Raw genomic sequence first — 20,367 nt, 5'->3', positions numbered from 1 at the left:
CTCCGCATGCTGTGGTGGCTCCAGAGCCCAAGCCGAGACTGAGGCTGGAGTCTGTGTGGGAAAGGCACCAGGTGGGATACTGCGTTTGAGGATCAATCACTGCCTTTCCGCCTGGGCTCTTCTATCAGGGTAAATCTCTATCTGCGACTTTCGATCTGACCTTCCCAGTTATTCCTACTCAAAATCTTTTTCAGTGTCTGATTTCCAGTTCTAGTTAATGGAGGCTGGGGGGAGAGGTTTTGCTTTTCAGTTGTAATATGTAACAGGAAATAAATTTTTTATCTGACCATCTCTCTGCTCAGCTATCCTGGCACAGATACAAGCAGACACAAACTCCTGACCATGTGTAAGAATCAGACGTCATCTCTCTTCTTTTCTCGGAACAAGAAGATCTCTCTGTACTGTGCCATTTGCTGAAACTTTGCTGAGGTCACTGCATGTACCAGTTATCCTTTAATCCAGGAGAATCATGCAAAACAGCTGAGATCATTTTTATGGAACGAGATAACTGAAAAGAGAGATTATGAGCAAAACCACTTCATAAAATGAGCTGAGGTCATTTTCACTAGGTTTTTTTTTTCTTGGTTAAGCTGTCTGATTATATGAGTTAAGCGTAGACAAGCACCTGAGGAACACTACAGCAGGGCAGTCAAAAAAAAAGCAGATAGGAAGCACTAGATAGCTCTGTCCTTTTTTATATTTTCTCCTATCTTTTTCTTTTTTATTGTTTTTGGAAAATATTTAATAATAGAATCATGGTATTTGTGTCTGAGGAGTGATTAGAGCCTGGGAGTCGCATTGGAGGATAAGGAGGGGATATATGACAGAGGCCTTGTAAGGAGTTATCAAGGAGAAATTGTTTGTTTTCTCACTCATTACAGCATCAGGGCAAGTGTCACCACATGCTTGCTCAGCAGCTAAGCGGAACACAGGGAACCAGTGGAGGTGGAACTATTAGTAAGTTCAGGTAAAATCAGACTCTCCATCTGGAAAAAAAAAATGGGTAGAAGGAAGAGGGGCTTAGATTCACCAGAAATGAGGAGGATCTCTTTCCAAAGCACCGGGGTAATGAATACCTATGGTGATTGCCTTTTTCTCTCAAAGGAGATTTGGATTTGCTTCTGTTACTTCTGAAGAAAATATCCTGATATCTGGGTTGGCAGATAGTATTTTTCACATGCTTTGTTTTGTACCATAAAAATAGGCAATTCATTAGATATAGATTGAACTGTCTGAGGAAGAGGGTATCTGCTTGACTACAAAAATGCCTGGGAGTTATGAGCAAAGAAACTGTTTCCTACAGCTGGTTTCCCAATGGTCAATGAGCAAAAAGAATATGCTTTTATTCTAAGGGCCTTAAGAGTGCTTACCACCATTTCTGTGTGAGGAAATAATGGATTTAACAGCTCCCAAGGAGTGAAGATATGCACTTGACGTTCACTAAGGTTTAGTAAGGGCAAGAATACAAATACATTTGTTGCATATTCTGAATCCATGACTATAAGTGCTGTTATTGCTGAAAGACTATATTTCTCTTTGAGGGAGCTTGTAAGGTCAGAAGTGTCACCTACCAGCTTGTAGGAAAAATAATATAAAAACAGTGAAAAGAAATAGTTTGTCAGCCTCAGTCCTCATGCTCTTCAGAATGGCACGAAACTGGAGTCATGTGTAGAAGTGACTCAAATTTGGGAGCACAAGGGAGAGCGAAGCAGGCAGGGGAAGCTTAATTGCATGCCACATAATCAGTTCTTAGTTTAGGATAATTATTTAATCAAAGACAAAACCAACATATTTCACATTTCCCACAATAAAAAGTTCATTTTAAAAGAATGAGACAATCTTATATTTACTATAGTCATAGCTTTTTCACAGGGTCTGTGGGCACCTTTGGGATTCCAAGTGAACATGCCTTCATGAGACATAGAGCTGCTTGCTGTAACTGTTATCGCTGCACTTTTCAGACCTCGGAAAGGACAGCTTTAGGGATTTCAAAAGCCCCAGACTCAGCAGAGATTCCACGGTTAAATTTGTGAAGTGAGACATCTGACAGACTATAAACTCAATTTTACTTCACAGAAGCTAAGGCCACGAATCTAATCCTGTGTCTCTTGAATCAGCAATGATTAATGAGTTTCAAGCCCTTTAAAATATGTGAAGGCCAGTAGTTCAGAAAGTAAATGCTTCATCTAGCTGGCATAGAAAAGAAGCAAAACCTCGTTGCATAGTGACATGACCAAGGTACTGTCCAGCTGTGCTATTGTAGTGCTTCGTGCTAGAGGAAGAGTTACCAGGTTCAATGGGGATATAAGAATTTAAAACATTTCCGTTCACAGCAGCAGTTCACTGCTGTCATTGTAAAGAGAAGTGGATTCCCCGAGGCAGCCTAGAGAGCATTTCTGCATCAAATGTTGCCTATGTGCATGTAAGTAAGTATCCCTTGGAGCAGCAAGCTGAGCAATGTACCAAGGAATGACAAATAATAACTCAATACGCAGAGAAATGACTGCTGGGAACTCTTACTCAAAGCCAGAAGAGTTCTGGCTGGGGCTGTAGGGCAAAGCAGTCTCCATTTTGACAGATACGGTGTATGTGTTAAGCAAGAAAAAAGTGGCTTTAAGAGTCTCAAGTCTTGGACTTGAAACTCCCAAGAGCAGGAGTCTGAGAATTTAGTATATTCCATGCTTAAGGATGGGAGCATTCTCTTTTCTTGCTTCTAGCACCACTAATCTGCCATCTTGCAACTGATTAATCATATTTAGCTGGTCTAGTAATGTAAAATGTATTTATTTTTTGTTCTTCTTGAAATGAATTAATGCCCGTAGGGAGGCAAACGGACATTTTTTGCATATATTGAGCCTCCAGAGCTATACATTACATTTGCTTCATTACAAAGTCTGTGCTTTCCGGTTAGGAAAAAAAAAGCAAAAATGGAATAGAAGGAAATGGACAGGACAACTTTGGACCATTGAACACAAAAGCAGAATAGACAGTGAAGGCTGCTTGGGCCTAGTGAAGGATGAAGAGATCTTTGCAACTATTCATTACCTCAGCCACCCTTCAGAAAATCAAAAGAGGTTTTCTTGCTTGAGTTAGCTGTTTTATTTTGTTAATGTGCTCCTGTTTAGTGCACCAGTTTTCATGAGCAACCTTGCATGCAGCAGAAAACAATCTCTTGAACACTAGCAATTTGCTAGAATTGCCCTCTCTCTTTGAACTGATATCTGTGGGCAGAGAAAACCAGAGATGCATGGAAAGGAGAGGGAGTTCCTGCCCTCCCACATCCCTCCAGCCTTTCCAGGGCATGTGCTCGACGCTGCCGGACATCTCCTGGGCTTCAGGTCGTGTAGGGGTTTACACAAGCTTGATTCCAGTTAAAAGAGTTCCTACTGTGCCTACAAAGGCACACAGATCATTGCACCTGTTTTTAAGTCATGTCTGGCATGAGTTTAAGAGGAAGAAAAGTCAGTGCCCTTGCTGAGCAGGCAGAAGAAAAAGAAAAAAGCAGGCAGCATAAAAATGCAAATTAAAGATGATTACCATCTTAACTTAATCTTTCCCTGCTTTGCGAAATCTCAGTTTTCTTTTCGTTAGCCCACAAGTAAGTAGAAAAATAATTGCTAGGATCTAACCCAATCTTAAAACATCAGCAAGGGGACAGGATTTATATAGTACTGGTATTAGTTTCATCTACAGTACAGGTCTATTTAAAAAGAACTAGTATATACTATTATTTTGTAGGCAGAATCCCAAACAATTAGAATTCAGTCTCAAAATCTGTAATATTACATACTTCACCTAATTAGTGCTCTCACTTAAACAAAGAATGAAAACCAACACAGAGTATAAACCATATATTTCTGAGCAAATATCATATATAGTTGTGTGTTGACTATCATTAAACCACTAAGAAAATAACAGCAAAGAATCTGAAAAAATATATTCATGAAAATCTTTGAAGTCCCACATTACATTTGAAATCGTTTTGATTATAGAAAAAGCTGCAAACCTTACTTCTTTTGAGCTTATTCAGTTTGCATCTTGTACAACTTTTACAGTGTATAACTGGATAAGTATTGATGCATAAAGATGTAATTCACCAGTGTTGATCATAACTAATATTGAAATAAATAAGCAAGCATACTGAGATGATACAAACTGTGTATAGAGAACTCATTCTAATTATGCATGATCAGAGGGATTCAAGTAGAAAGTTACTCTATGAAATTTCCAGAAGAAAAACATATCTTAGAAAAAACACTCAACACCTCTGAGAAATTTTCTTCTGACATTAGCATTAATCTTATAAACCCAAGCTGAAGTTAGAAAATAAAATGCTTAAATGTAAATGCTAAAACAAGTAGATAAAAAAAAATGTGCTTCACATTTATAAACAACAAGCTACATTTTCAGTTTTCAGATGCAGTTGCCTAAGCAGGGATCCTGAAGACTTTAACTTTAGCCTTTTGAAAGTTAAACACTAAGTTAATTGTCTGTTACCTTTGATTCTGCTTATCCAAGGTACCAATTTTAGAACGATCCATCTGTCCAAGATACCTGCTTTTATTCAGTCTATCAAGACTGGTTTCTGTTTTTCTTCCTCATCAGGAGGGGAAGAATATATGCATGGCCATCTTAAGTCTGACAGGGAATTTTTGAATGGGTCAGATTAGGTGTGATGAGTTGGGTCAAATCAATAAATATTTCTGGATGTCTGTATCCCAATGGAAATTATGGACCATAGTGTGTTTGTCCGCTTGTCCATTTGATAGGGCACAAGCTAGTGTCCCACAAAACCAGCAGAACTACTCTTGTTGTTGAGCACAAAAATGAACTTTCATACAGGGCATTTATACTGCACAGTCAAAGGATGTGAATTGTAATATACATCAAGTAGGAGCGTACTCGATCTATCCTCTTGCGTTTCCCATGTGTGAAGAACATACCTGCAGTGTGGGCACAGCAGACATCAAAATAAGATGGCTTAATGGGAAAGAAAAACACCCAACATCACAGTTCAGCTGGAGGAAACAGTAGCTCTGCTGAACTCGGTGGAGTAAGAGCTCCGCATGCCATGTTCTCTTGAGAGATGTACAAACTGAGACAGCAAGAGAAGAGGAGCAAGAATTACTCATTTTCTTTTTAATTTCAGCATTTTCACTGCTTGTTTTATCACGACACATTAGAGGTGTTAATGGGTACCTCTCCCATGGCAAGTGTTATGAATGAGGTAGCACTTTTACAATAAAACTTTTATTTAAACTCACTTTTAAGGTGCTCCCTTTTCTTTGGAGAGAAAGTGAGATAGAGACTGTTGTTTTTCTGATATATTCTGAGAAATGCTTAGGAAATGTCACTTAATATTCAAGACAGAAAGGGAGAGCACTCAATGCCCACATCTGATATCCTGTTAGTCTGTGTCCTTGAAAGATAGTATTCTACAAGGAAAAATTGTGTAGTGCTGAGGTGGGGCTCCCTTGCGTCTCAAAACATCAGGAATAAGTGTTTTTAATGGACGATTTCCCCACTACCACCACTGTTATTGCTCTGTAGGAAACTGCCATCTGCTGTGACCTACATGTTGTTGTAGCAGAAACTCATATTTCATTTGCTGGCCTGCATGTGTGCTCATCTATCTGCAGCGTGACACATTTAGAAAATAAATAATACCTGCCAGAGGGCCTTGTTAGCTTTTCACATTGGTTCAATTAGGGTCCCTTTCCTTTCCCACCTGGTGCTGTGCTAAAGGCACTGCAGAGGACACAGAGCTGCTGCTTACTGATGAAGTGCAGTAAACATCTGCGCAGAGCTGCTTGTGCTGGCTTGGTTCACGCGTTTGCTTTGCAAGGCACTGTCAGCCCCAAGTCCTCTGAAACGGTGCCAGAGTTCGAAGAATCCTGAGGACTGTTTCAAAAAGATATGCTCAATTTTTATGCTTTCTAGGAGGCTCCAAAGACACCTTCTTGATCCATCCAGAATCGTTCCTTTCAAAATTGTGGATTGTGAGGAGGGGATGGTGAGGGCCCAGCAGGTTGGTTATTCCCATGTGTCCTGGAACCGGGGCTCTCTGAGGGACTATCAACTACCAGGAAGCACCACTTTGGGCACTGGCAACACTACTGATGAGTCTCTCCTTAAGAAACCTTGCAGTGTTATTAAAGGCACAATTTTAGTTGTGAAAGGCTTAAATGTGGAGAAGGAAATGTTTCAGATCATCCGGGAGGAGAAGTCCAGTTATTTTTTGATGCTGCCGGTGTCCAAAGCACCTCCGGATGCACAGGCGGCACAGCTGCATCAGGGAGAGCGGCCCTGCAGAAAGAGCAGGGGAAGAGGTCATGCACGTGGCTTGGTTGCCCCCAGGACGGCCGTTGTGGCCCCGACACAGGGCGAGCGGAAGCAGCTCTTGCAGCATCGTTGTACATGGAGCTGCCTGACCTTTCTGCTTCCACGAGAAAACGCCCCGTCGGAAAACATTTATCTCACTACATAAACAACAGAAAGTCTCCATTCGGAAAGAAAAATAAACATAAAGACTTACCAAAACAAAATAAGCAATCTCATTGCTCTGAAAAAATCTTTAGAAAGTGCAAGTGTACTCTTCAAAAAGACATTTTTAGGCTGTTAGCTAATTCTCCGGGCCATATGTAGGAGAACACTGGCTGCAATGCAGGAAGGACTGGTAGCCACCCAGCAATGCTGCAGAGTCCTAGGAAAGGAGCCACCACAAGCAGTTGTGCATGAGAGCAGCAGTGGGCAGGATGTGGAGTGGCAGCCGGGGCAAGGAGAGGGGGCTAATGGTTGCAGTGGCCCCTTTCAGTCAACCAAAGAGGTTGCAAATCGGCTACCCAGGCATGGTGATCCTATTTGGAGAAAAAGGCGTGTTGCCAAACATTGGAAAAACACCAGTCAGCAGCAAAAAATGCCTTCCAACTATTTGTAAAGGTGGGGTTTCCCTTGGAAATGTTCTTTACTCTTGGAGCCATCAAGTCCACCCTAGCCCTGTTCCTTGGGCTACACAGGGTGTGCCTAAAATTTTGTGTTATCTCGTGTATCCAGGATGCGCGCAGTGCTGCAGGGGTGAGGAGCCCCAAGGGGAAGGGACTTGCCCTTCCGAGGATCGCACCTCTGTGCACCACAGATTAAGTGAGAAGACTCAATATCTGCTGTGCCTGCGTCGGGCCCCTGCTCTTGTGCCATTATCATCACACCACTGTTTTGTGCTATGCGCAGGGCCTGAGCTCTCTTGCTCCCCTTCTACACTGGTGCAGCTCTGTTCATGATGGCGTCATGGATCAAATCGTTCTAGCTTATTAAAATGATGAATATCCAGGCTTTTTTATAAAGCATGTAATTTACTGATTGCATGGGAACATCCAAAGAGGAACACAAGTACTCCAACAAGTAGTCTCTAGAGATGTTATTCAAATCTTCCCCGCAAATGGTAATTAAAAATTCTCTCCATAATTCATTAAAATAATGTATGTAATGCATAAAATACAATAGCCCCAGAACTATTTGATTTACACGTAAAAAATAAGCATTTCCCACAGGTCTAACATATAGTCTGATAGTGCTGATTTATTTGATACATAATACTATCCCTTAAAAAAAAAGGCTATCATATTGATTCATTATATCATCTCTGTGAAGCTTTCCTTAATTTTCCACCAAAAACTAATATAAAGAAATAAATTTTAAAGATATATTTGCAGCTACATAGGTTTTTAGCCTCAAAATAAAAGTGAAAGGCAAGAAACTAGAAGAGGAAGGTTACAGTGTATATATCACATACAACAAAAATATTTTGATTGCAATTTTCCATTTATGTTCAGTCCAGTGCATGATACATTTCTGATCAGTTGTGTGCTATAAAGGGAGAGATCCCAGTCCCACTCATCAGCTAGCATTAGCTCCCATCAGAGGTGATTTTCTGCGTTCATTTATCAGCATGTTCTGGAATTCCTGGCTCCATTCCCAGCGCAAATACTTGGGAACATGAAAGACACACTAACTTCAGTGGACTTATGGAATCAGAAAAATCTATGCTTATTTACTAACTACTGTTTGCTTTGCTTATATTTTTCTCTCAAATTCTATTTTGTGTCATATTACATGCTCTATTGGATAGTTTCCTATTGCAACAGGTTCACAGACCTGGAGGTCAAAAAATAGGGTCACTGTTGTTACTGTTATAATTAGTACTGTCACTATGTTCTGACACTAGAGGAAATAAAGTCTAAATATCAGGGAATAAAACTAACCTCAGTTGTTTTTATTTTTGTGGAGTTAATAACATGGAATAGTGTAGCATTTTGCAGCAGCTCATTTTTTTTTTTTTCCACACAGAATCCCATGTGAACGGATAAAACAAAGGTTAAGGGGCACCTTCTTTCTGCAGAAAGAGTCGACTTAGTGGGTGGGTTGGAGGCACCAGCTCCATTGGCCGTTTGCTGTCGGCGTCCTTAGCCCAGATGTCCGCTCCGTAGTCGATCAGCAGGCTCACCAGCTCCGGGCTGCAGCCCCGGGCAGCCGCGTGCAGCGGGGAGTCCAGGCCCTTGCCACTGTTCACATTTGCTCCTGGACACAAAGGAACAACAAGGAATAACGACAATGTAGGAACCTGTTCTCAGGTCCCGCACTACTTGTTGTTTCCCTGACCACTTATATGGAAGTGGTTTGCACACTTTGAAGCAGAGTAACTCAGCTTGTGCTGGTCTGGGAAGCGACAGAGTTGTGATGACTTAGGAAATCATCTCAGAAGAATGGTGCATGAGCAAGTGTGATAGCCTTTCATCCACAGCCCAGAACACAGATTTCCTGAAGCGGGACGAAGATGTGTTTCCACCTGAAACCCTCCTCTAGTCCCCAAACCACTGCCCCATTCTCTTAAATCATCTCAGGGTTTAAACTTACTCTGTACTGGAGTCCTAACCCAATGGGATTTCTAAGTATCGAATTGACCAAACCATTGGGAAGGGAAAAAAAAAAAAGAGGATGGAGAAGTTCTAGGTGTGTTGGTAGAGGAAGATATAAGCACTTGCAGATGGGTGTTCTCCAATCCGTCATTTTGGTACTGATGGCCCCAGAAACACAATAAGGGTGGGTTGCAGAACTTGCAGAACCTGCAAAACTATCTGTGTTTCTTAACTGCACATTCTTATACAAAGAAGGCAGAAAAAGCACAAAATGGCAGAAAACAGAAACAATCTTTTTTTTTCTTTTTTTTTTTTTTTCCAAAGTGGGTTTCTTGCAATGTTTGTGTGGCTGCATTATGTTACATGGACCTTTTGGGAAGAAGAGAAGGACTGCTGTAGATAGCAAGGAATGGCCTTGTATAATTATCTGAATGTTCAGCCTTATACTAGACTTGTTTCGTGCTAAGAATGTAATGCTCAATATTTTTCTGTGCTGGACGTTTCAAACTTTTTATGAAATAAGTGGGAATTAAAAACATTTTTGCAGAAATAGCAATAGTTACTTACCTGACTCAAGTAACTTCTTGGCACAGCTTATTTGCTGGTTTTCACAAGCTACATAAAGTGGAGTACCCAGATGTTTGATGTTGTGATCTATATTTACTCCATGGGATGCGAGGAATTCGACACATTGCACATGACCTTAAAAGGGAAAAAGGAAGATCAAATCACAGCGAACGGTGATTTTTCAATAGTTCAAATTCTCTGTTGCAACAGGGTAATCTGGAAAGAATCACTGTTTTGACAAGAGGGTAGTGTAATTCTTCATCCTTTCCCCTTACTCCAGTGTTTTTGGCTGGGAAACAAGAGCTACAAAGCCACAGTTAATAAAGACATATAAGCTTCTTGCACCTCCACTGTCTCATTTCAGATGTCTACCTAAGAAGAGCTGAGTCATGTCCCACAGCTCGTCTGGACCATGAATCTCTTTGAAGGTGTCACCAAATGAACACTGAGGCCGTGAGAGCCAAGGCGAGCTGTCCTCAGTTAATGCTCAGGTGGCAGGAACTGTGTTGCTCATGATGAGATCCGATACAGGAGTATTTCATATGACCTCAATCATGCTAGCAATTTTCTCTGTTGCTCTTTTCCGCTTGGACCTTTTGGTAGCAACACGGAGAGGAGCGATGATACCCACAGCGTTACCTCGCTTAGCAGCTTCGTGGATGGGGGATGCTAAGTCACAGGGTGGATGCAGGCTGGCTCCATGCTGCAGCAGTAAATTCAAGCAAGCCACACTGCCACTGACACAGGCACTGAACAAAGGAGTGTGCCAGTCCACAGTAACACCATTCACCTGAGGGAAAAAATCACAAGCAGGCTTTTTCTTTCCTTATCTTCTCTATGCATGATTACTATAACAGAACGGATGAAAATGGCCCTGTTTCTCAACAGAAAATAGGTCTCAATAATTTTTATTTTATTTGTTGCAGAAACTGTCTAATGCTTCCAAGGATTCCAATTCTGTATTAAAAATTCTTAAAAAAAAAAAAAAAAAAAAAAAGTAAAAGAATTGCCCCATTTCCCCTTCCATCTCTGCAAAGAGAAAATATAGCCACTGTAACTCCAGGATCTCATAGGAGTTACTGAGAAATGTGTGACTATTCCTCAGGCACTCCAGTTCAAACACACCCGCCTACACCCAGCCCTGCTGCGCTGGGGCTCCCGCGTGCACCGCAGTGCTTTGCCAAGAGGAGACCATGGTGAATCCTCAGAGAGGTTGTCCCGAACAAGACAACTCCAGGAGGACGCTTGGCACCTCATCTACACCCTCAGGAGATGCAGCATCATTGCCGGTTTGAAATAGCCAATTTTTAGCAGAAAGTGTACAGTCCCCTTTTTAACTTTAAACTGAAAAGTAGTAGATGGACAATGAGTTAACTTTTTTTATTCACTGTAATTTTGATACTAGGTTGCACAATAGAGGCTATGAGGGCTAGATGCCCATTTCATCATTTTACATGTTATTTCCATTTCCTTCCCTTTTTATTGACATTTGATCCTAACAATCTTACATCTCAGCTTCAGATTCTGTGTATCAACATCAATGGGATTAGTATTTTCAGAAAACAAAATATGTACTTTTTTTTACATGATTACATACCATTTTCAAGGGGAACTTAATCTTTCAGTAAACAATGAGTCTATTGAACCATGATCTGAAGAAAAACAATTTTTATTTGTATTTGTGCCTTTGGAATTTGTATCTGCGCCTTTGTATCTGCGGATGCCTTTTCGATTGCCTTTTTAAGTAAATTTTATTACATATGCCCTTTCAGCTGAGTTTTGCAGTGTGTAAGACACAGCAATGCACAGCAGTGAAATAGTACATCATCCAGCAATAAAGTGCTTTAATAAAACAGCCCAAAGCTTGGAGGCTTGTCCATCATACACTTACCTGAGCACCATGTTTTAATAAGACACTGGCACAAGCAGCATGGCCCCCTAGGCAGGCTTCATGGAGAGGAGACACCTGGTCTGCTGTAAGCAGATTGACATTGCTTCCCTGATGAAATAATAGAAAATGCTGTTACAGGAAACCCACCCAAAAGAAAAGAAAATTTTATATAGTCACCTTTTAAAGTTTTTGTAATCTCGCCTTCCTCAACTGCCTGAGGTTAATTCATGTTTCCTCGATAGGTAAGTAAAGGAAAGCTAGGAGACTTTGGCTGTAGACAGTATTTTAGAGGCCTACTATACATTACTAAACAAAACTGAAAGTTTTAGCCTTTCTGCCTGGTGCCAAATGCCCCTTGAGACCCTATGGGCATCATTCTAGGCACTCAGAATTCTTTTATTTCTATTGCATCACAGATAGCACACTTTGAAATAAAAAGACGAAAAAAATGTTATTTGTATTGTTTATGCAATCATGATTGACACCTATTTACATCACCATCCCCAGCAAGTTTGTGATTATCTATTTGGAAAGAATTCTAAAATGGTTTTCACTTGTTTTCCAATTTCCGCTGTTTAGCACATTTTGAAGGAAAGTCAGCCTCTGCAAGAGAAATGATTTATTTGATTCAACTGTGGGTTCTTTTCTTTTTAGCAATCTTGGCCCTCCAGGAGGTTAGGCTAGAAGAGTTTTCAATAACTCTTCCCTTTCTGGCAAGCGCTCCACAAGGCCAAGAATCCAATCTGAAATTCAAAGAATCAGAGCAGTGATGTTCAGAAATCCCTTCCCTCTGGCCATTCCCTTCTGCAGGGGCAGTGTGGGCCTAGGATACCCTCGGGCACCACAGATGGCATGATGCATGGATGTGCCAGTGAGTGAATCGATGCCTCAGCATGGGTGTGAGGAACTGCCTGCAGATAAAAAACACCCATCAGGAGATTTCATTACCCTCTGCCCCATCAGATCGGAATGATTTAGCAACCGTGGATGTTTCACACTAAAACGCAACCTGCATTCAACAAGTGACCAAGTTCAGTAGTGTTCATATCAACCTAGCAAAGGGATACCTGGTTGATGAGCTTCTTCAGAGTAAGCAGCCGCCCATGGACAGAGGCATCATGTAAAGGAGACCAGTCTGAGACAAAGTCTGTATAAAGGGAAAGACAGGGCAAAGGCTAACAATTCCATGGACTATTTCACCAGTACATTTCATGTCAAATGAGTGCCCTCAGGAAATCTCTCTTCTGATTTATTCCTAGAACTATTAAGTTTTGCTTGGAGCAGCCATCAGGAAGTGGCTGAAAGGAGTGAAAAAAAAAGCATGACCTCCATGGGTGTATTTTTAATTCATTCTGTTAGAACTAAACAGCTTTGTTCCATTAAGAAGACAACAGAGTAATTTACAGAGCATCTCCTTGTTCTGACTGAACTTGTCCCTTGCTTTGAATTATTTCCAGTGTCTTGGTTTTCACAAGCTCCTTACACTTTTCCAATTAGTCCAAAGGAATATGTTTTTAAAAGGCAACAGCTGCTAAATCCTTTACCTCTACTCAGAGATGGGCTAGAATCAACAGTATTTAATTGTGGAAGGTGTCAAAGTACAAGGAGATAAATTGTGTTACCTGTTGATTTTAACTCTCCGTTTTCACTGTTCAGTGTTAGCAGAGGTGGTTAAGTAATAGCCATATTCCCTGAACCATGGAAACCGTGGTGTGGGATACAACACACGCAGAGAGAAATTCAGGAGCAGGCTCTGCCTTTGCTTTTTGTTTTCTTACTCAAACATTAGTGGGGAAATGAAAGCAGTTGGGATGAACTTAAGTGGGAAAAAAAAAAAAGTGCATTTCCAGGAAACATTTTTTATGGGGGGGTGGGGGGGGGCTTTCCTCCAAAGGAAAGTGTGTGAAGTGCAGGTTTCCTCACTGCTTCCTTCACTGGGGAAAGGCAGCAGGGAGGAAGCCTGTCCTGGGACACCTCTAGCCCAAGGCACAGGGTGAGATTTTCGCCAAGTACATTGCAAAGAAACTATTCCTACCGCTAAGATAAACGCACTGACACATTTGGTACCCATAGAAAGGTAACCTTGCTAGACTGTGTAGGAGACAAGGAAGGCCCACATGAGAAACAGGTTTTTAATGACTATTTCCAAGTGATCCTGGTATTTAGAACTTGGTGCTCAGAAAAGTCTCACACACCAAAAACCATTACTGGAAAGGTGTCAGCTTCACTAGAGTGGGATTAAGGTGGTTTGGAAGGGAATCCTTAGTGTCAAATTTGGCATCAAACCTGTCAGGTCATATTGAGTGCTTTTCTGAAAGATTTATTATTATTATTATTATTATTATTTTAGGGAGGGACGCAGACTTAAGAAAGATTTGATTATTTTACGAGGCTACCTTTCTATCATACCCCAATTATACTGCATAACACAGTGCCCTGGGGAAATGCATAACTGCTACTGACTTTTACATTTCATTTCCCCAGTTTTTGTATTTGTTGTTTTACCATAGCAAAACAACCCAGTTTAGTGCTATGGCCCAATAAAAGGGGACCTTCCATACTACGGATTTCACAGCTCAGGGTGGACAGAGAGCACTAATGCCTCAGGGAGATATTCACCTTTTTCAACATTAATTCATTCAAAACTTAGTGTCTAGTCTAAGTTAATGGCCCAGGATTCCCCTGGGAAGGAAAAGAAGTGTCCGCAGAGAGCATTTCATCCAGTTTGTGTTAGAAACACATTTTCCTGCCCACTGCAGACATCCCTCTCTGCCCCCATTAAGTAAAAATCTCAAAGACCAGCTCAGGCAAGCTGCCAAGGTTTTCATCAGCTACACATCTATGAGGTTGCAAAAGGCCTGTTATTCATTTAATTACTCTTGTAAGGGTCCTTTATGCTTGTGGAGCATATTTTTGTAGAGTAATACATAGAGGCGAAAGTATATTTCTACTGCTCATGTACATCATTTTTAACTCACTAGATTTTTATCAAAATGCATATCTGCATAGCATCCTCAGCTGATAGAGAAATATTGTCTCTGAATAATGGCTTTTTGAAGGAGCTAATTTTATTGTGTCCCTTCTTGGATACCAAAAAAAAATTGAGTCGTGGTAAGAAGCAGCTATCCAAAGTGGCAGTAGTCACACATACATTGCAAGAGGAAACTAGACTGGTCCCTGTGATACAAAGGAAGCAATTTATGTAAATATGTAAAAATACAACCAAGGATATTTCTATATGTCTGCAGTTTAGTTTATATAAATAAACATATACATATATATATACACACACATATTTCTACAATCAAAACTATCACTGGACATCCTTGGATCCAGAAAGGAAGTTTATTTTGTGTCCACTGGAGACTGACCATGGCTGGAGAGAGCGTGCAGACCCAGTGGCTGGAGGTTTCATTACCTAGTCAGTATATCCTGCTTCTGGGTACAGCCAGAAAGGGTATCAGCTCCAAAAGATGGAAGAAACACATCTCCAAGAGCAGGAGGGATCATCACACACTGGGGTTTGTGCCTCCGCTGTGCATGACCGCTTCCTGGGGCTCAGCACAAAGCCCAAATACTTAACAGATTGCTCTTATAGAGCCTTCTCCTGCTCTTCATATGCATTCAGCACAGCTGTGGACTCCAGTCTTTTCCTGTAGGTCACGTTTGTTGCCAAAGAACTGACAAAATCTGTTGGCTGCATGCTGAAGATTAGGTTTTTCTGTGAACATTTTGAAATCAGATATCTATTGCACTGCTTCATGTGATTGGGGGGGACTACTCAAATTTAGCGGGCAGATCTGTATTGCCAAATAAAGAGGGCCAGGAATAAAGAGGGCCAGGAAGACACAGCAACATTGAACTGTTTTTCATCCATGTGCTTAATTATCCTTATTGTTCCAGGTGACTCCAAAACAATACAGCAAATGGCTCAGATAAATACTTCATACCAAAGAAAGCTCCCCAAGGGGCTCATGCACCAATTTGGCCCCTTCACCCTGCATAAGCTTTCCTCCATAACATTGTCCCAACAGGCTTTATACATACAAATATCCTTCCTGCCACAAAGTCATGCCCTTAGCTTCATGACATGAAAATACCACTCTACTAAACTGCAACATGGCCCTCATATTATTTCAGAGACTTTGAACTGGAAATATATACCTAAAATAATAAGGATGTCTCGGGGCAATCAAGTGAGGCCCATAGTGTGGATGTGGTCAGTTTGCTCTCAAGTGAGGATGTAAAGGCAAATCAGTCTACACTGTCTGTGCTCAAAGACAGAAATGGTCCCAGTCTCCTTCATTTAGCAGTATAGAAATAGCCAATGACAGTACGCATCGGGTGGTCCTTTCCGATCTTGAATTCCTATGAATATGAAAGTCAAAAGGAATAATAATAGGAAAATGAAGAGCAACTGAAAATTCACGGGCGCAGAAAGATTTATCAACTAAGGTGTGATTCACATTTGGGAGAAGCCTCAAAATTTGAGGGTGGAAGGGTGGAAGACTCCAAACCCCAATACTGCTTCATGGGCTGCAGTGAGCACATGAAATGAACAGATGAATGAAGTCAGGAAGTCTGTGTAATATACTTTGCTTAGCTTTTAAAGAAAATTGCATTCTTTGCTAATGGAATCATCTGGGAACTGCTTGCCACCTTTGCTGTGTTCCATAGTCCATGCTTCCCAACAAATGTACGGTTGCAATAAGTTCATACCCTTTCTTTGTCAAATGAAAAGAGTCAGCAATTTCCAGAAGCTATGGCTCATTAGGACAGAGGACCAAGTGATGCTGCAATAATTAAAGCACAATATGGTTATTAGTTCATTAAAACAGCTTAGGAAAGGTGGGCACTGTGTGTTGTGTGCAGTGGGATTACTGCCCCACATTTGTCTGTGCTTTGTCAATGATTCTCACATGTGCTATGTGAGACAACTCATTTCAGCCATGATCAGAGTGGGTGAAAAGCAAACCCCAGAATTATCACTAAGTAGGAGTGAAGGCCCTTGTTCTTGGGAGATTTTCTGGAGGGAGGATGGCAATATGCTCAGAGACAAAACCTCACCTCTCTCCAAATATCTTGAAGCTACGTCAGGTCCGCAAGGCTGCCTCTTCAGAGGCCAGTGGCTGCCATGCTGCCCTTCATACATATCCTGACTGTGTTACTGTTGATGCTGTCACAGAGTCTGCCAAAAGCCTCAGATTTTCCTATTTAGAAACAAATGTTTTTGCAAGATCTGCATGAGTTGCAATGGATGTATGCTTACAAGCCATTCTTAAAAGTTAGACCGAATAACATGTTTTCTTGATCTTTTTTTGGCAACACAGACCCAGACAGGGTTTTGAGTTACCCAAAGCATTGCATTGATCTATCAGGTTCTGGTAAAGAAGAGGGAGATGTATGATCACGCCATCACAACCATATGCAGATCTTATCTGTTCAGGTTTTTCTTGAGAAAGGGCAAGTTAATACTGAGACACTTAACCAGATCCAGATCAGGCTACAGTTGTCTATAGACTGGCCACTAGCTTGCAATTTCTTAAAAATAGATTAAAAGTTCAACAAATTAAAAACAAATATCAGTATAAAATAAAAACAGGTATGTGCTAATCTGCTCTAAATTCAGCTGAGAATTCTTCAATTAGATGGACCAAGGACTTTATCATAAGTAAAAGTTGAGACCTAAGGTGTCTTTAAACCAGTCTAGGATACGCTGGTGAGGAGGCTGGTTATAAAGGCATGTTTAATAATTAGAGTTTGCTGTGACCTGTTGCGCTCCTGCCCCAGCTCCATTTGCAGCAAACACCTCCCCCTGAAAGGAGTCCAGAAAGACTCCCTCCTCCAGAAGTAGGCAATTTGCCCCAATCCCTGCATCTAGGGCACCACCCTCAGATTTCTATCTTCTCCCTGCTCTGTTCTGCAATTTCTTGTATTTATTTCTTACCTGAAGGAAAGAGACTGCACTGGAAGCTGGGATCTCACCGCTATTTCTGTGCAGTACAGTGGGTACACCATCAGTAATATAAATGGTCACTATTTAGGCCATTTAAAAGCTTCTGAGTAAAACCTAGGTAAATGCCAAAGCTATTGGCCATGTGCTTTTTCCATAATGAAACAGTGATTTTCACAATAGTCCTCAGAACACCCTGCCTGAGAGGGAGCAGCAATTTCTGATTGCCAAAAGTGCTCTGCCACACTGGAACAAACTAGTTTATCTAATATTGAAATTTACCCAGCACCTTATCCATGGACGTGATAAGCCACGTGTGAGGGCCCTCAGCATCTAGAAATCTAAACCCCCAAATTCCAAATTCAGCAGCACTGGCATATCTAGCTCCCTTTTCACCACTGAAAATCCTAGCCAACACAGAGGATACATTAAACTTTGTATCATATTTGACTGCACTGGCATCGCTTGGGCATTTGAATGCCAGAAGCATATACAGAGGGAGCCTTATGTCCTCAGCCACACAAACACGCAGCTCCTGACTGCTCCCTGTGGACGACAGAGCGTTCCCAGTGCCTTTCTGGGAGAGCATTCATTTTTGCGGTGAGACTTTGGAGCATCTTTTTCCAGCCTCTGATCACATGGATAATGTCTCACGCTGGGTGCCTGCTCCCCCATTGGTTCCTCCAGCAGTGCTCTCATATGGGGCATCTCCCAAGGGGCTCTGAAAACTGTTCAGCTGGAGCACGCTCTGGTACACACGCTTGCATAACATGCATGCTTATGGCACTGGACATTACAGTACTGAGAGGTATTTTTCATATCTAAAAGCTTTTGCAGGAAGTTTGTGATATATATAGCCAGAGCCAAATACATTCCTGTTGTAAGTCACCAGAGCAGCTTCCTGGATCTGTTTGGGACCAGGTAGACCCAAGAGGTATGGGATGAACTCGCCTTTCCAAAGGACCAACTCCTTGGTGTGCAGCAGGGCATCTCTATTTCCCTTGAAGCTGCACAAAGCCTGGCACCATTTTGCCACAGCTCCTCTCCAACGTGGACCTCATTTGGTTCACGTTGTTGGTAATGATCCTCTCCTTCCCAACTCACCCCAGTCTTGTGCACCTGCATATACATACACACACACAAGGAGAACAGACTGAACAGCAAACATAACAGTCATCATTGCATTGCACGTTGTCTCTTCCCGTCTTTACGGCCCTACTTTTCTTTCTGGTATGAATGGAAGAGTTGTGAAGAGCCCAGCAAAGGAGTTAGAAGAGTGTAAAGTCATGTTATCTTAACTCACCTCCTTGTTCCCACTGCACTGGCCATGAACTGAAGGAGCAACTTCTCAGAAAAGAGGGCTACAGGGAACACATCTAGCTGAATTGTTACATTTAATTACTTGTCTTTTGTCACCATGTCATATTTTCACAGGCTTCGGGCCAGACAACAGAGCGATGACCAGGGTGAAGTCATTTGTCTGAATTACGGTTCACCAGCAACCACAATTGAATAATGGCTGTGGCTAAACCCACTGATGCTGGCTCAGCCTTTGCCAGAATATTTCTGCCTGCCCATTGGAAAACGAAAAGGAGAGAGAAAGGGAAGGGAAGGGGAAAGAGGAAGAGAAGAGGAAAAAGGAAAGGGAACTGAGCCAATGCTGAGCTTTCAGCTGGCACTAATCTAAGGCAAACATTCCACATTGCATCTTCTTTCTCAGCTTGTTGTGGTTCAAATACTGCATTTGTTTCCACTTATATGAACTGTACTACAGAATCAATATTCCTTTCTATGTGATGCACAAAAGAAAAAAAATCCAATTACAACTATAAATAGCATATAAAAAGTCCATCTCAAGTGTAAGAACATGAGGCTGTTGTGTAGGATTGTAGGTGGACATCGAGGGGTACATGCCACACTAGACGGGCTTTGTCCTATCCACCCACCATGCTTCCAGCTTTGCTGGCAGACCTGAAGACTAGCAGGAATGTTACTTACCCCTCATCAGTGGGTTTGATAGAGAAATTGCAGATGGCTGGCATCCGGCTCCTTGCAACTTGCTGGCGTTTTGGTTTGCTCCCTCATCATCCATCTCAGCTTGGGCTGCCCAGTTTCTGCTTTTTCACTTCACAGTTGGTCCCAAGAGTTCAAATTCCATCGTCCTCAGCAAACCTCTGGTTATGGGAGTAATTTATTAAGCAGGCTGTGCGTGCACAAGTCAAACAGACCTTGCAGCAGACTGGAACGTGGTGCCGGCAGCACTTTGTGCAGAAACTCGAGCACCTGGGTTGGGATTTCATGAAACGCCTCCCTCTCTGGCTTGGGAGGCAGCCAGCAGCCAGGCAGACCACACTGTGCAGAGCAAGAGACGTGCCTGATGTCATATCCTTCCCAACGCTGCACCCAATCGGGACGCCTGCCGTTCTGCTTTTATCAGGAAGGAAATTCTTAGTTTGCCAAAAAAAAAAAAAAAAAAAAGGCAGAAAGAGCCAGTTCAACTAGTTCAGCAAACTCTGCCTGCAGGGGATTTGTAAAGAAAACCCAGAGAGATACTGGTGTGCACTGATCTGCACCACTCCCAGGCGAGTGGTTCAGCAGGCAGCTTTGCCCCTGCCTCTCTGAACACCGTGCAGCACGCAAAGCCACTGGTGTTATCTGGAAAGCCCATGATGCTGGGTGAGAAATGAGCTCTGAATTCCTCGTGCTTGTCAGTGGTCGCCGCATACCACAAGGATATTGAAACCACATGTTTGTAGAGCTGCGTTTTCCACTGGAAAAGTCCTTTCCTGCCTCCGCGGCATGAAAAACGCAGCCTTATGCAGGCTGCTCTCCTTCTACCCGCTTCAGTCTGTTCCACTGAGCCACAGTCATAGAGATAGTTTCATATCTGAGATATGCCTTTTTTATTTATAAGCAATTTCTCAGACTAAAATAAAACCCACGAAGCTACCGTCAAGTAAATAGCAACAGGCCTCCAACTCATTTCTCTGAGTGTTTACATAAATCCTGTCCTCACAGATCATCTCTATTTCCACTTTTTTTTT

General features: G+C 41.9%; 1 protein-coding gene across 1 annotated transcript; it reads right to left on the bottom strand.

Annotated features, from left to right (window-relative positions):
* Window positions 1-6,055: 6,055 nt before the first annotated feature.
* Window positions 6,056-19,795, bottom strand: ASB9 (ankyrin repeat and SOCS box containing 9). The gene is made up of 7 exons (XM_010221225.2): window positions 19,322-19,795; window positions 12,438-12,517; window positions 11,371-11,478; window positions 10,119-10,269; window positions 9,480-9,614; window positions 8,383-8,574; window positions 6,056-6,306 (listed from the first exon to the last, which is right to left on the bottom strand). The coding sequence occupies exons 1-7, from the start codon at window positions 19,413-19,415 to the stop codon at window positions 6,182-6,184; spliced, it is 885 nt and encodes a 294-aa protein (XP_010219527.2). The 5' UTR covers window positions 19,416-19,795; the 3' UTR covers window positions 6,056-6,181.
* Between the last annotated feature and the right edge of the window lie 572 nt (window positions 19,796-20,367).

The sequence above is a fragment of the Tinamus guttatus genome, unplaced genomic scaffold (genome assembly GCF_059628265.1).
Source record: "Tinamus guttatus ecotype Peru unplaced genomic scaffold, ASM5962826v1 Tinamus_guttatus_pri_ptg000083l, whole genome shotgun sequence".
Classification (NCBI taxonomy): Eukaryota; Metazoa; Chordata; class Aves; order Tinamiformes; family Tinamidae; genus Tinamus; species Tinamus guttatus.
This window is presented reverse-complemented; position numbering and strand designations above follow the sequence as displayed.

Bases quoted from the DNA above. Each gene is read 5' to 3' on its own strand.
- ASB9 (XM_010221225.2), bottom strand. From the start codon at position 19,415: ATGGATGATGAGGGAGCAAACCAAAACGCCAGCAAGTTGCAAGGAGCC. The intron at 12,518-19,321 runs GTAAGTAACATT...CCCTTTATACAG, and splicing joins ATCAAACCCACTGATGAGGG to ACTTTGTCTCAGACTGGTCT. The intron at 10,270-11,370 runs GTAAGTGTATGA...TTTTTCCCTCAG, and splicing joins TATTAAAACATGGTGCTCAG to GTGAATGGTGTTACTGTGGA.